The following is a 15,420-nucleotide window of genomic DNA, read 5'->3' as shown; positions in this document are numbered from 1 at the left end:
AGAGGAGAATTAAAGATGATGGAGTAGAGTTTCCGCTTTGGGCGCAATCTGGAAACTGCATCCAAAATGCACTCGAAACCATGCTGGTTAGGTTACAGTTTAAGTTTGAGATAAAATTCATTTGCATAATCACAAACTTAAAATCTTCTATGAACCAGCGCAATCAAGCAGCATAATTGTTTCTTTTTCTTTCCATTAAAAAGTACTCATTGATGTATTTAAAAGTGGCAACCCAGTGCAGTTTTATTAATACAGCTGAAAATGGGTTTATCACAAAAAATAAACATTTTTGATAAGTGCCCCATCCTCCACCTGTGAATAACGTGATTCAAAAATCCACTGAAAATGACTTTTTAAAAAAGCTATACTGAACCATTGACTAGTTACACTGGTGTACACTAGTCAGTTTCTTAGTAAATTAAATATTTTCTCAAATGAAAAAAACTTATAAAACGTGCCTACTAGTGCCTGTGCGCCTAAGAAAATCAGCGCAATTTAAAGAGCCTTCCCGAACCAGAGCAATCGTCAGAATCTCGCAATGTCGACCTGGCCGGGGCCTCATCCAGGCAAATTGAATCGTAAAACAGCGTAAAAGATCGCGGAACACACAAATGTAAGTGGTTTTGGGCGTAATTCTCTGATGTTTAACATTCCCCAGTCTTTTGCGTTGGTTCAGCTGATTTCATTTTGTTTGCGCAGATATTAGAATCATAGAAGTTTACAACATGGACATGTTGGGCCGAAGGGCCTGTTTCCATGTCGCCCAGTTTATACCACTAAGCTAGTCCCAATTGCCTGCACTTGGCCCATATCACTCTATACCCATCTTACCCATGTAACTGTCCAAATGCTTTTTAAAAAGACAAAATTGTACCTGCCTCTACTACTGCCTCTGGCAGCTCGTTCCAGACACTCACCACCCTTTGAGTGAAAAAATTGCCCCTCTGGACCCTTTTGTATCTCTCCCCTCTCACCTTAAATCTATGCCCCCTCGTTATAGACTCCCCTACCTCTGGGAAAAGATTTTGACTATCTACCTTATCTATGCCCCTCATTATTTTATAGACTTCTATAAGATCACCCCTAAACCTCCTACTCTCCAGGGAAAAAAGTCTCAGTCTATCCAACCTCTCCCTATAAGTCAAACCATCAAGTCCTGGTAGCATCCTAGTAAATCTTTTCTGCACTCTTTCTAGTTTAATAATATCCTTTCTATAATAGAACTGTACACAGTATTCCAAGTGTGGCCTTACTAATGTCTTGTACAACTTCAACAAGACATCCCAACTCCTGTATTCAATGTTCTGACCAATGAAACCAAGCATGCTGAATGCCTTCTTCACCACCCGATCCACCTGTGACTCCACTTTCAAGGAGTTATGAACCTGTACTCCTAGATCTCTTCGTATTAGTAGCATAAATGAGCGGAAATTCTACCCCGATGTAGTCACTGCATTTTAGAGTAGACAAAAGTTGATTACTATTTAGCTTCAAGGCAAAGCAAAAAATCCAAATCCATTACATCAAAATGGTTAAAAAAAACTTGCATATATGTAACACTTTACATGTAATAAAATCTTTCAAAGTGCAGCAATGGGCACTGAGCAGGAAGTAGGGGAAAGGCTATGGGCTGTGACTGAAAATGTTGTCAGAGATAAGTTTTGAGGCACAGAGAGGTAGCAAGACAAAGGAGGTGGAGGTTTAGGGAGAGAGTTCCAGAGTTCTGCAGCATGATGCCCAAAGGCTTGGGCACCAATGATGAAGGGGGATTGGGAGGAGGAGGTGGAAGCATAGTAGACTGTAGTTGATTAAGCAAAGGCTGCCCTGAAACTCGAGGCTGGAGAACATAACAAAAGTAAGATGGAGTGAGGCAATGAAGGGATTTGAAAGCTAGGGTTTTGAAGTTAAGACTAAGGCAGCAAGTCGGTGGAGATTGGCGAGGACGAAGGGTGATCTGTAACATAGAGTTACATACAGTCGACAGCACAGAAGCAAGCCATTCGACTCAAACCTGTCTCCACACGAGCCTTCACCCACCCTTTTACATCTAACCCTTTCATCTATTCCTTTCGCCCTCATATGCTTATCTGTGCTATTTGCCTCAACTACTCATTGTGGTAGCGCGATCCACATTCTTACCACTCTTTGGGTAAAGAAGTTTCTCCTGAATTTCCTATTGGATTTATTAGTGACTATCTTATATTTATGACCGACTTTTGGACTCTCCCATAAGTGGAGACATTTTCTCCACGTTTACCCTATCAAACCCTTTCATTATCTTAAAAGACCACTATCAGGTCACTCCTCAGCCTTCTCTTTTCTAGAGAAAAGAGCCCCAGCCTGATCAGCCTTTCCTTATAAATATGTCCCCTCAGTTCTGGTATCATTCTTGTGAATCTTTTTTTGCACCTTCTCCAATGCTTCTATATCCTTTTTATAATTTGAAGACCAGAACTGTGCACAAAGTCTGGTCTAACCAAGGTTCTATTCAGGTTTAACGTAACATGTTGTGGGACATCACGTGGGCTAGGACACAGATTGCAGAGTTTTATGATTAGCAGGAGTTGTTGCTTTTGTATTTTTATGCCCTTACTTAGAAAACCCAAAATATTACTTGCCTGAGTCTCAAATTCCTACAGCTCAACATTGGGAAGGCTGAAGCAATTTTTCTGGCCCCTGCCACAAACTCTTGTCAACTGACCTCTATCCCCCTCCCAGATTGTTCACAATCTTGGTGCTCTGTTCAACCCTGAGCTGAGCTTTAAAGCCCTCACCAAGACCACTTACACCCACCCGCACAACGCGGTCCACCTCAGTCTCTACCTCAACCCCATCACTTCTAAAACTCCTTATACATGCATTTTGCACCTCCAGATTCCATTATCCTAATCCCCACTTCTTGCTGATCTCCCATCCCCCAGCCTTCATAAACTCTAATTTATCCAAACTTCCATGGCATGGATTCCATCCTGCACCAAATCCCTCTTGTGCATCTCCTCCCATCTTCATTTAACTACATTGGCTCCCTGACCCCCAATGCATTTAATTTAAAGTCCTTGTATATAAACTCCTCCATGCTTCACCCACATCTCTGCAATTTCCTCCAGCCCCATTTCCCTCCTGAACACTCCATACCTCTGATTCCATCCTTCTGTGTACTCCTATTCATTTGACCCACCACTGGTAGAAATCTTCAACTGCCATGATTCAATTCCTTGGAACTCCCTCCCTAAACCTCAGTATCGCTCTCTTCCCCCCCCCCCCCCCCCCCCCCATTTTCATAAACCTCCCCTTCTCTTCTATTTAGCCTTCGGTCACCCCCATTAATATCTTCTTTCCTGGCTTGGAGTCCATTTTGATTATGCTGATTTGTGAAACTTGGGATATTTTTAACATTACGGGTACTATATAAATGCAAGTTGTTGTTGGGTAGCATGGAGCTCAGAAGGCTATTGAGGGAGCTTTAGAAAAATCAAGTCTAGCAATAAAGAAGTGTGGATGAGCTAGGTGCATGTAGGTGGGAGGTAATCTGGGTGACAGAAGCAAGCAGTTCTGGTCATGACTGGATGTGAAGCTTGAGGCTCAGCTCACAGTTGAGCAAGTCACTGGAGATTGCATTGGGTCCAGAGCGAGTAGCCAGGGAGAGTGATGAAATCAACATCTGAGGGATGATGTTTTTGGCAGGAACTCAACAGGATAGTTCTGGTTTTGCAGATGTTGAGCCGAGGAAAGGTCTAGCTCATCCAGGACCTGATGTCTGACAAAGGCAGCATATAGATAAGGAATAAGAGAGGAATATGGATTAGAACCAGGGGCATGTAGGAGATAACCATGTGGGCACAGGAGTAATTACACTGGGACAGGTAGGAATGGAATCAGCAGAGGGTGGTGCTATAAGGTAAATGACAGAAGAATGGTTGTGAATGTTAAGGAATGGCTTTGACCAGGGCTGTTTCAGGAAAGAAACTGGACTGGAGGAACTCAAATAGAAAGTAGTTGGGGGTGGGGGTGGGGGGTGGGGTGAGGAAACATGGATCTGGGTGGCAATAATACATTCAAGGAGAGGAATGCATGCAAGATTGGAGTTGGGGCAGTATTTAAGTCAGGAATTGAGGGGTCTAATTACATAAAGATTGAGCAGTTTACTCAAATTATTTAATGATTCATTTATATCGAGTCAGCAACTAAAGCCAAGGCTGGAAGGCAGCATTCAAGGTAGAGGAGCCAACTGTCCCCCACTGGCAGCTCATTTATCTCACTGTCAGTATAATTTTGGGTTGCACAATTTTTTTTTGATACATTATACAATTAGATTTAGTTGTGAAAATGGAGGTAGTGTGACCTTTTCTAGAAGGCCAAAGATAAGTACTGTAGGCTGTTATAATTATGTACTTCCTGTGCTGATAATTTGTATTTAGCATATTCAATGGTAAAATTACAGGGCTCAACATTTCCCATCCTGGCCCATGCACTAACCAGGGGGAATGCAGCCTTTACTTTCTTGGTCTCTACTTACAGTACTAATCCATTTTTCTAATGCCCAGGTCAACAACCCCAGAGATTTTCAATTTATCCTCATCCATAATCAATGCGCCGTGAACATATAGTTCATTTGAGCCAATGTTAACAATAGTTTAGGAAGATACATGGGATCACTTACCAACCCCTCCACTGCCTTGGTGTTGTCAGGTTGTTTGTCTTACAACAGTCTGGATGAGCTGCAATTTCCTCCAATTAAACATTGGGAGGACTGAAGCCATAGTCTTTGGCCCCTGCCACAACCTCCATTCCACCCCCTCCCCAGCTGCGGTCTCCAGCTGAACCAGACTGTTTGCAACCTCAGTGTCCAATCTGATTCTGAACTTAGCTTCTGACTGTGGTCACTGACCTACAATGGCTCCACCAACACCTTGATTTTAAAATTCTCATCCTTGTATTCAAATCCCTCCATAGCTCTAGAAGGGCTGTAGGAGTTTAAAGATCTCTGCGTTCCTCCAACTCTGGCCCAATGTGCATCCCCACTCCCTTCACCTCAACGGGTCTTCAGTCATCTAGGCCCTAAGCTCTGGAATTCCCTCCCCAAGTCTCTCCACCTCTATCCTCCTTTAAGACCTCCATAATACCCACCTCTTTAATCAAGCTTTGTCACCCATCCTAGTATTTCCTTCTTTGTGTCAATTGTTGTCTGTTTACACTCCTGTGAAGCACCTTGTGATGTTTTCCTATGTTAAAGGCACTATACAAATGTATGTTGCTGTTGTACCTGAGGCTTGCTAATCATTACTGCTTCAAGAATCATGGAATTTGATTTTTCAGCCTTTGACAATCTTAAAATTAGAACTGGGTCAGTTTGGAGTGAAATCAGGAAGCACTTTTTCATTCAAAAGGTAATGGAAATCTGGAACTCTCCTCCAAAAGGCTGTGGATGCTGGATCAATTGAATTTTTCAAGACCAAGATCGATAAATTATTATTAGATAAGCATATCAAGGGATATGGAGAAACGGCGGGTAAATGGCATTGAGGTGCCATTCAGCCATGATCCAACAGAATGGCGGAACAGGCGTGAGGTGCTGAATGGCTTACTCCTTTTCCTATAGCAGACTTTTGCAACCTTTTTTGTAATCTTTACTAAGTCCCATGATGCAAAGCTGAACTAGCAATAAGGGCTATTTGAGAGCAAAACACTAAGACAGTGCTGTACAAAATCTACTGCACACTCAGGAGTATGCAATGCATGCTGACCAGACAAAAAGCACTAGAGACACTAGATGAAATGCTGTATAATGTGCACGAAAAGGGGACGGTTATGTGACATGCCACGTGCTCTTAAAGGGATAGGCACCCAACATGTCACATGACCTACCCCTCCTTTTTTTTTCCCTGCCCAGGTGGGCTACAGTGGCTTCATATTATTGACAAAAAACAAAATTTCCATTATACCAGTTAAACGAACCAATTACTTTTTGAAATTGTTGCCACAACCTCGGGAGAATGCATTTCTAAACTTATTTTGGACTACATTAGTGCAAATTTGTAGTCAGTTTTTCCATGTTATATAGATTCAGTAAAAAAATACTTACCTCCCAATCTAAGTAATCCCCAACATCTTCAAAGTTGGTAAGAAGAGACACGGAGCAGAAAAGCCGCGGTAGCTCTTCCTTTGTCATTGGAGGAAAGCGACTGTCTTTAAGGGCACTATAAGAAAGAAAAAGTACTTGTTGAAACTGAATTCTAGACCATTACAAAATCATGCATGCATTATGGTAGAGCTTATAGCATAATAGTAGAGTTTATAGCATAATAGATAAACAGATCAATGTGGGAAATACAATGCATCCTAGAACTATCAAGTTTGGTCAATAAAATCAGCTTTTTATGAATTTACAGCATATATGGCTGGGCTACACTAGCAATGTAAAACACTTTGCCCACACATTCACAAGATATAATTTCCTTTTCTATTGCTCTTAAAAAATATAATTGGACAGCCTTCTGTAAAAATTCTGCTTTCAACCTTGAATAATAAAATCTATATTGTTCAAAATATATTTCCTACGTTACTATCATGGAATTATGCTAGGAGCTTTTTGTCCCGATTAAAAAAAAAACTGATTTGTATTGTTTCAAACTTCCCAAAACAATCTTTGAGAACTTGCACTTAGAAGTCTGAACAGTACATGTAGGTGACTAGTTTCTATAATTTACTAGATAGAATGTGTTAAATTTGAGGCAATATAAACTAAACGGTACAATTTTAAAGGGGGTGCAGGAACAGAGACCTGGGATGCACATACACAAATCTTTGAAGGTGGCAGGACAAATTGAGAAGGCTGTGAAAAAGCATATGGGACCCTGGGCTTTATTAACAGAGGCAAGGGAGTAATGCTCAACCTTTTTAAAACACTGGTTAGGCCTCAGCTGGAGTATTGTTCAATTCTGGGCACCACACTTTTAGGAAGGATGTCAAGGCCTTAGAGAGAGTGCAGAAGTGATTTACTAGAATGGTGCCAGGGATGAGGGACTTCAGTTATATGGAGAGACTGGATAAGTTGGGCTTGTTCTCCTTAGAACACAGAGATGGTTAAGGGGAGATTTGGTAGAGGTGTTCAAAATCATGAATGGTTTTGATAGTTTCTTCTGATTTACTTTGTTTCCAGTGGCAGAAGGGTCGGTAACCAGAGGACACAGATGTAAGGTGATCAGCAAAATAGCCAGAGGCGACATGAGGAAACATTTTTTTTTATGCAGCGATTTGTAATGATCTGGAATGCACTGCCTGAAAGGGCAGCGGAAGCAGATTCAATAGTAACTTTCAAAAGGGAATTAAATACTTGAAGGGAAAAAATTTACAGGCCAATGGGGAAAGAGCTTGGGAACAGGACTAATTGGATAGCTCTTTCAAAGAGCTGGCACAAGCACGACTGGCAGAATGGCCGCCTCCTGTGCTGTACCCATGATTTAGTCCATGAATAAATTAAATTGCTCTACTGCTTTTCTATTAAAATAGAGCACAACATTCAAAAAAAAAACCAATGCATTGTATCACACACACACACACACACACACACACACACACACGTGACTGACTGCTTACATTATGAGTTTCAATCATTTCTGGTATTGCAATGTGTAGTAGTATATAGAATGCATAGAGAATCATATGGTAGTTGCTGTGATCACAGCTAAGGGATAATATGGATTTGCACTCCCAGTGTTGGGTTTCATCAACCAGAAATATATAAATCGGGATTAATCATGTTTTTATTTTAATGGACAAAAGATTGCTCAAGTGGGTAGTTGACTTCTTACTATGTGCTCCTAGCAGGTGAAGCCAGGAGTACAATTTTGTAAAATTGCCCCTCTAGTGTCCACTGATTATTTGATTTTTGATTTTTGGTTTCTGACCTGCTGATGGTTTGTGTGAGTAGTTCAGTTGTCTTGCATGAGCCAGTTTTAAAGTGCAGAAAAGTTATAAACGTTAAGATTATTTTGAAGATTTGTCTGGATTTTATGTAAAAGTTTTATTTTTAAATCAAGAAAATCAATAACAGATTATAAATTGAAACAGGAAAACTAACCAAATATTTAACAATTAATGGTCGCAGCACATTAACAAAATTCAAGAGAAAATATGTACATTGATTTTCACATTGACCCAGCGTTAGTATATATTCTCAATACAGCATTTACAACAAGAAACATTGATGGCATAGCTCTGCATGTTTGGACAGTAGTATAGAGTGCTTCAGAATGTTACACTGATTTACATCGAAACTACAGCACAGATACAGGCCATTCGGCCCAACTGGTCTGAATTGGCTTTTATGCTCCACGTGAACCTCCTCCCTCCCTACTTCCTCTAACCCCATCAGGATACCCTTCTATTCTTTTCTCCCTCATGTGCTTATCTAACTTCCCCTCAAATGCATCTATGCTATTTGCCTCAACTACTCCTTGTGGTAGCACATTCCACATTCTTACCACTTTTTGGGTGTAGAAGTTTCTCCTGAATTCCCTATTGGATTTATTAGTGACTATTTGATATTTATGACCTCTAGTTTTGGACTCCCCCACAAGTGGAAACATTTTCTCTACATCTGCACTGTCAAACCCTATTATATTAAAGGCCTCTATCAGATCACCCCTCAGAATTCTCTTTTCTAGAGAAAAGATCTCCAGCCTTTCCTGATAAAGGATATCCTCTCAGTTTTGATATCATCCTTGTCAATCTTTTTTGCACCCTTGCCAATGCCTCTATATCCTTTCTATAATATGGAGACCAGAATTGTGCACAATACTCCAAGTGAGGTCTAACCAAGGTTCTATACAAGTTTAACATAACTTCTCTGCTTTTCAATTCTATCCCTCTAGAAATGAATCCTAGTGCTTGATTTGCCTTTTTATGTGGCCATAACAACCTACATTGCTACTTTTAGTGATTTGTGTATCTGTACTCCTAGATCCCTTTGCTCCTCCACCCCATTTAGACTCTTATTATCCAAGCAGTATGTGGTCTCCTTATTGTTCCTACTAAAATGCATCACCTCTCATATCTGGATTGAAATTCATTTGCCAATTACATACTCTTTCTGCAAGTTTATTAATATCCTTTGGCATTTTGATGCATTCTTCCTTTGTGTTAAATACACCCCCCAATTTGGTGTCATCCTCAAATTTTGAAATTGTACTTCTGATTCCCGAATCCAAATTGTTATTGTAAATTGTGAACAGTGGTCCCAGCATTGACCCCTGTGGAACACCACTTCCCACCTTTTGCCAGTCTGAGTAGCTGCTCTTAACCCCTACTCTGTTTTCTGTTTTGTAGCCAACTTGCTATCCATTCTGCTACCTGTCCTGACTCCACATGCACCTTAGCCATGAGTCTATAATGTGGTACCTTATGAAAGGCCTTTTGAAAATCCAAATAGATTACATCTACTGCATTATCGTTGTCTACCCTTTCTGTTACTTCTTCAAAGAATTCAATAAGGTTGGTCAAGCATGACGTTCCCTTCTGAAATCCATGCTGACTATTCTTTATTATATTTTCATTCTCTAGATATCCTTCTATTACACCTTCGAGAAAAGATTCCATTATCTTTCCTACCATCGACATTAAGCTAACTGGTCTACAGTTCCCTGGACGTCTATCTCCCTTTTTAAAATATAGGAACAATATTAGCTTTTCGTCAGTCCTCTGGCACTATTCCATATTCTAGTTAATTTTTATATATGTAATAGGGCCTCTGCTATCTCCTCCCTAACTTCTTTTAACATTCGCAGATGTAATCCATCCAGTCAGGGGTCTTATCCTCCCTAAGTTTGATTAGTTTATCATTTATCTCCCCCCTTTCTATCTTAAATGTTTTAATATCTTTTTTGATCTCTTCTTCTAATGTCCTGCCCATCTTGTTAATCTCCCTGGTAAATACAGAGGCAAAGTAACTATTCAGTAGTTCTGCCATTTCACTGTCATTACCTGTGAGTTTACCATGTGGATCCCTTAGTGGCCCTATCACTATTCTGATTTTTATTTTGTAATTTATGTGCCTGTAGAATACTTCTTTTTAATATTACTTGATAATTTAATCTCGTAGTTCCTCTTTGCTTTCCTAATTTTTTTTTTAAAAACTTATTTTCTAACCTCTTCGTGTTCCATTTTGTCATCCTCTCCTTTATCGTCTATGTACTTTGAGTATGCCTTTTGCTTTAGTTTCAATTTTACTCGTTTCTTTATTCATCCATAGTGTTTCATTATTGACTAGTTTGTTCTTGCTTTTTAGAGGAATATACTTCTCCTGAACTCTATTGATCACCTTTTAAATATTACTAACTGCTGTTCTAGTTCTTTGTCGATGTTTTTTTCCAGTTTACCTGCCCTGGTTCCATTCTCATTCCCTCAAAATTAGCTTTTTTCCAATCTATTACCTTGATCTTTTGCCTTACTTATGTCTTCCTTCAATTATTTTAAACCGTATTATGCTATAATCGCTATTGCCTAGATGTTACCCTACGCTTACTTATCTGTTCTGGTTCATTGCCCATTACTAGATCTAGAAATGATTCCTCTCTTGTTGGGCTTCTCACATATTGGGTAAGAAAGGAGTCATGTACACATTTAAAATTCCTTTCCCTACCTCCTCTTGCCAGTTTATTTGAGGGTGGTTGATATTTCCCATGATTATTCATTTCATAGATTTGTCTACATATTTCATCCTTCACTTCTCTTCTACTATTAGGTGGTCTGTAGAATACACCTATTAACATGATCGATCCCTTCTTAGTCTTTGTCTCCATATGGATTCTGTTTCTATCTTAATGTTACTTATGTCCTTTTTTTCTATTGCCATAATGGTGTTGGGGGGGTACATCCATGGTATACAGCTGGACATGGGATCACAATGGCTACTGTACCTTTTCTATGGACGTTTTTAGGTTGGGTCATTCTTCCTGTATAGCTGGAGGCCAGTCACGGTAGGCTCTCTGTCTGACATCAACTTGTCCCTCCCTTTGCAGGGTTGAACGGAGGGACCTTGTTTCATGGGCTTTCAGGAAGGTGCCCAAACTGCATCATATATTTACAGTTCCAGCTGAAGGTTGCACATCATGTATCCTCACTGACTGATGTATATCATACAGATGCTTATTCCACACATTTGTGGTAGAAGCAATAGAGTTTAGCTAGAGTGGGACAATGCACTTTAGGTGAACTTTGCACCGCAAGGACGGACCTAGCAGATAGGAAAGTACTATTTTTATCTGGAATTTACAGAAATTCAGATTTAGTACCTTGCCAAACTAGTTTATCAGGATTCAACTGTACAATCAGTTTCAAGTCAGAATCCTGATGAAAAGCTGATCATAATTAGTCTAAAGATTAGGATCAAAACTGGTTATTCCAAATCAGCAGCATTTTTGACTTAACTTCAGAATAATAATTCATTTGCAACATTCCAGTGATTCACAACTGGAGTAATACTCTTGATGCCCAATACACAGTAGCCCTTACAGTGCAGACTAAATTATAATTAGTTGGATAGAGTTGCTTTTCTGGTCATCTACTGTAAAAGATATTTTAGATTTTCAGTTCTATGCTTCCCTTCCATTGCTAATTAAAGGATTCCTTTTTATTTCCTCCTTTTATCTAATCTAATGAACCTCTAAATAACAGTGATACAATATTTGTCAGCTTTTCTATAATTTGGAATGACAAGTGACCTTGGATCACAGAAGGAGGGGGAAAAAAAGCCCAATTAAATGCCTGAAAATTTTCTTCTGAGACAGTTTAAATTCTTGAAGATAATTAAATCCAGAAATATTCTAAATCTTCCCTTCCACATAGCATAAAAGTACTGCTCAATATTGCTTTAGAAAGTTTGCATAATGTTAAGCTAATTTGCAAGAGTCATGAATGCTATCCTTGTTCCTAGATACCTCATCCTTTTCTCCAAGACCTACTCTGATACAGTGCTCCCCCATTTAGCAAAATTTTGTACCCAGAAGCCACTGAATTCATTTAGGGCACAACATTATGAATTTCATAATACATCTGCATGTAAAAGTTCTTTACTCCTTCTGTAACTCCTTTGCTATGATGCGCATAACATACTTGGCCATGGTTTTAGTACCAGAAGATTGGGGAAGACTGGATCCCTATGGTGAGCGTGGACTACTGTGGCTCTATATACAAATTCTGCACCCAACTGATAAAACTATGTCCTAACCCAGTACCAATCAATGTGTAACGCTGGTACTGACAGTCTACACAACCAGCTTCCAAGAAGGGTACTAGATCTCTTAGTCACATACAAAAATGGAGTGCCTACTGATCAACCAAATAACATACTTTGATGAATTGTTCTTGGTATAGATGTACCAGTATGCCCATAATCTCTGCATTCAAGACATTAAACATCATAATGTTGGTACTAAAGGATATTTGACCACAGTAATTGATCCTTTTCTGGTTTGAGGTATTGACTGATACCGTCGGGAAGCTTCCTACTTTCCCAAGCCTCTTCAAAGACTCCAGATGAACAGACTGCCAACTGGTGGATCGTTCTAATGCATTACAAGACAACTACTTTCCCGGTGCTTTCCTGTCATCATTTCGCTCACCAGTGAGTTCTCTTTTCTTCCCCTCCCCCACTTCCTGCTGCCCCATGATAATTTTACAATCAATCAATTCAGTCAGTGCTAGAAACACCGACTTCTGTTTCTCCACAGGTGCTATCTGACCTGCTAAGTATTTGCAGCTTTTTCTCCTAGATTTTAAGATTACAAGCATCTGCAGTATTTTGCTTTTTGTAGCTCCTGCAGTACCAACTGCCTGAGCCATGCTACTATCACATTCTATCGTGCAAACAGTGAAACACTCTCAACAAACAGGTAGAGAAGTTTCTTAAGTGTTATTCTGTCCACATGAGCTATGATATTACAATTACAATTATAAACTGAATTTCACGACAATGATTAGGAAAGTCCATTCCAGGGTATATTTCAATATTGGTGATTTGTGTATGACAGGTGTGATTTAAGCTAGTTTTGTCTGTACGGCAAGTGGGAAAAAGGTAGCAATCTGGATTCCTTTAGATGCCAAATTGCTACAGTATAGTGCAGTTCAGGTTCAGATGCCCAGACTATGTTTCAATTGTTTTTGTAGCTTGCCCTTTATGAACATTAGGCTTCAGCCCTGTAAAGTACATTTACAATATTACCATAGAAGTTTACAGCACTGAGGGAGGCCAGATTGCCCACATGCATCTGTGCCAGCTCTTTGTTAGAACAATCCAAACTAATTTCACTGCCCTTCCTCCCCTCATTACACATAGAAGGGATTTATAACTGCTCACATCTGAAATATTTGTATGTCATCTACATCACATGCAGCAAATAAAGCTCTAAGCAGCTGATCTAGTGCTGCAGCCAATCAAAATGGCAATGGTCTGGACTACGCAGATTTTGTGCGCCTACAAATTTGAAGTGCAACTATTGTCAACACATTGATTATATTGTTACTTACGGTTTAAAATTCAACATTCATATACATTTGTATCTACAAAAAAAGTGCTCTGAGAAAAAGGGCTTTTAACCCAGCACTGATTTGACTATTTTTATGTTCATGCAGTTTTACTAAAAAATTAAACTGATATTTGGCTCAATATTTCTGCCTTTACTTGAATTTGTGCTCAAGGTGAGGGAAGTTAGTGCTGAGAAATGGGACATACTTCCATTTCAGTCAGTCAGCATAAAGGCACAATATGGTTAAACATAGAGTGAAGCTGCTTCTGCTCTGCTCCAACGTGCCCCAGTCATACTCTCAGAACAGGCCGCTAACACACATTTCCAATACCCGTCATCTGGGCAAGGGCACCAATTAGTGCTGAATTTTAGGACTGCCCTGTGCTGTGGACTCATGCCGCTCAGGCGTAGACTGAGATGGTCCAGAGTTATTTGCCACAGATCCTTATAGCCAGACGGAAGACTTTAATCCCACCAGCCAGTGATGGATTGCAACCAACGCTTGAACAGATTCTAACCCACTGTACCATCCAGTCCCTCTGTCTATCTCTACAGAGAAAAGAATCCACAAGGTATGTCAAGACTGATAACACACTGCTTTGGGATTTTGAAACTTATTTGATAAGCTCCAAGGCCGAAGCTATCTTTTGTGGGGAATAGGGGAGTGGGGGGGAAATAGACAAGTCAACTTGCACTGCTCACACCTTCTAATGAGCTGATAGAGCAGAATTGGCACAAGCTATAAAACAAAGTCACCCAATCTGCCCTCTTGATTAGGGAATGATTTATAGAATGGAGAACCTAGAGAATGGGAACATAGGTTTATTAAAATCTACAGGTTTAAAGCATTTATTTTAATTTACAGAAACAAGCAATGATTATTTAAATTTTCTATTGCGGTTTACAATTTGATATTCAATATAGTTCTGAAATAGCTCGGATAATTTTCTGTTACAATAAAAGCATAGACAATAGTAGACTACTGTAACTGCATTAAGGACCTTGATTTTAATCAGCTGCATTTAAGTAATTGGTCTTCCACATGTATCACTTCTACATTAGGAATTGCCTAGACCAGAACTAATGGATCAACAGTCACTGATATCCCACTAGATCATCCTATTTGAATATTCACGAACTGTGGTTTCCTTTTCTCCTTTGAGTGAAAATTTTGTTACTACAGCCATCAACTGGGATGGGCATTTTCCCAATATAGGGATTATAGACTGACAACTATGATCTGCAGAACACTTGTCATTCCCATCATCTTTCGTACAGCTTTCATGGGTATACAACAATTTACCATTCTTATTTTTCCACAGTACTTAAAAAAAAAATCCAAAATAACCCTTTACCTCCTGGTGTTTGTCACATAGCCAGAAATTTTAAACACAATTCTCAGCCTTCTCTGCATTTCACCTGCAATCAAAGGTGACATTCAGAAACAGAGCTTAGTAGAGGATTAAAGGCCACCTCAGAATTCAAAACAGTGCTTCTACAATTTGTCCCAGTGTGAAGAATATTTTGAACTCATTTTCCCCTTCATTTGTAAAAAGAAATTAGTTATATCTTAACGGCATGAATTAGAATATTTGAATTGTGAATGTTATAATTGTGCAGTTTGCAAGCTGTCAGAGGATCAGAGGATTTATGGGTGTACATTTATTTTAAAAAGGCGGTACCTGTATTGGGGAAATAAGATACATTGGGAATTCTTTGTTTTTAAAAACAAAACTAAATCCATAAAAAAGTGTTAAATACATATTAATCTAGTAATTCCCTTACATTCCTATTTGCTAACAAATGTTTCTACATAAAAACAGATCCCATTTTGAATTTTTAAGCCTACATTAATCTTTCGGTGTTTTTTTTAGAAAAGCACATTCTGGCAACAAGG

General features: G+C 39.4%; 1 protein-coding gene across 3 annotated transcripts in view; it reads right to left on the bottom strand.

The window, feature by feature from the left end:
- Positions 1 to 15,420, bottom strand: part of LOC137333065 (nuclear protein AMMECR1-like) — a 179,701-nt gene that overhangs the window by 91,217 nt on the left and 73,064 nt on the right. For all 3 annotated transcript variants that reach the window (XM_067997166.1, XM_067997167.1, XM_067997168.1), the window contains exon 3: positions 6,083 to 6,197. In XM_067997166.1, the coding sequence (XP_067853267.1) occupies positions 6,083 to 6,197 (115 nt within the window). The remainder of the gene's footprint in view (positions 1 to 6,082; positions 6,198 to 15,420) is intronic.

The sequence above is a fragment of the Heptranchias perlo genome, chromosome 15, assembly GCF_035084215.1.
Source record: "Heptranchias perlo isolate sHepPer1 chromosome 15, sHepPer1.hap1, whole genome shotgun sequence".
NCBI classification, from domain to species: Eukaryota; Metazoa; Chordata; class Chondrichthyes; order Hexanchiformes; family Hexanchidae; genus Heptranchias; species Heptranchias perlo.
This window is presented reverse-complemented; position numbering and strand designations above follow the sequence as displayed.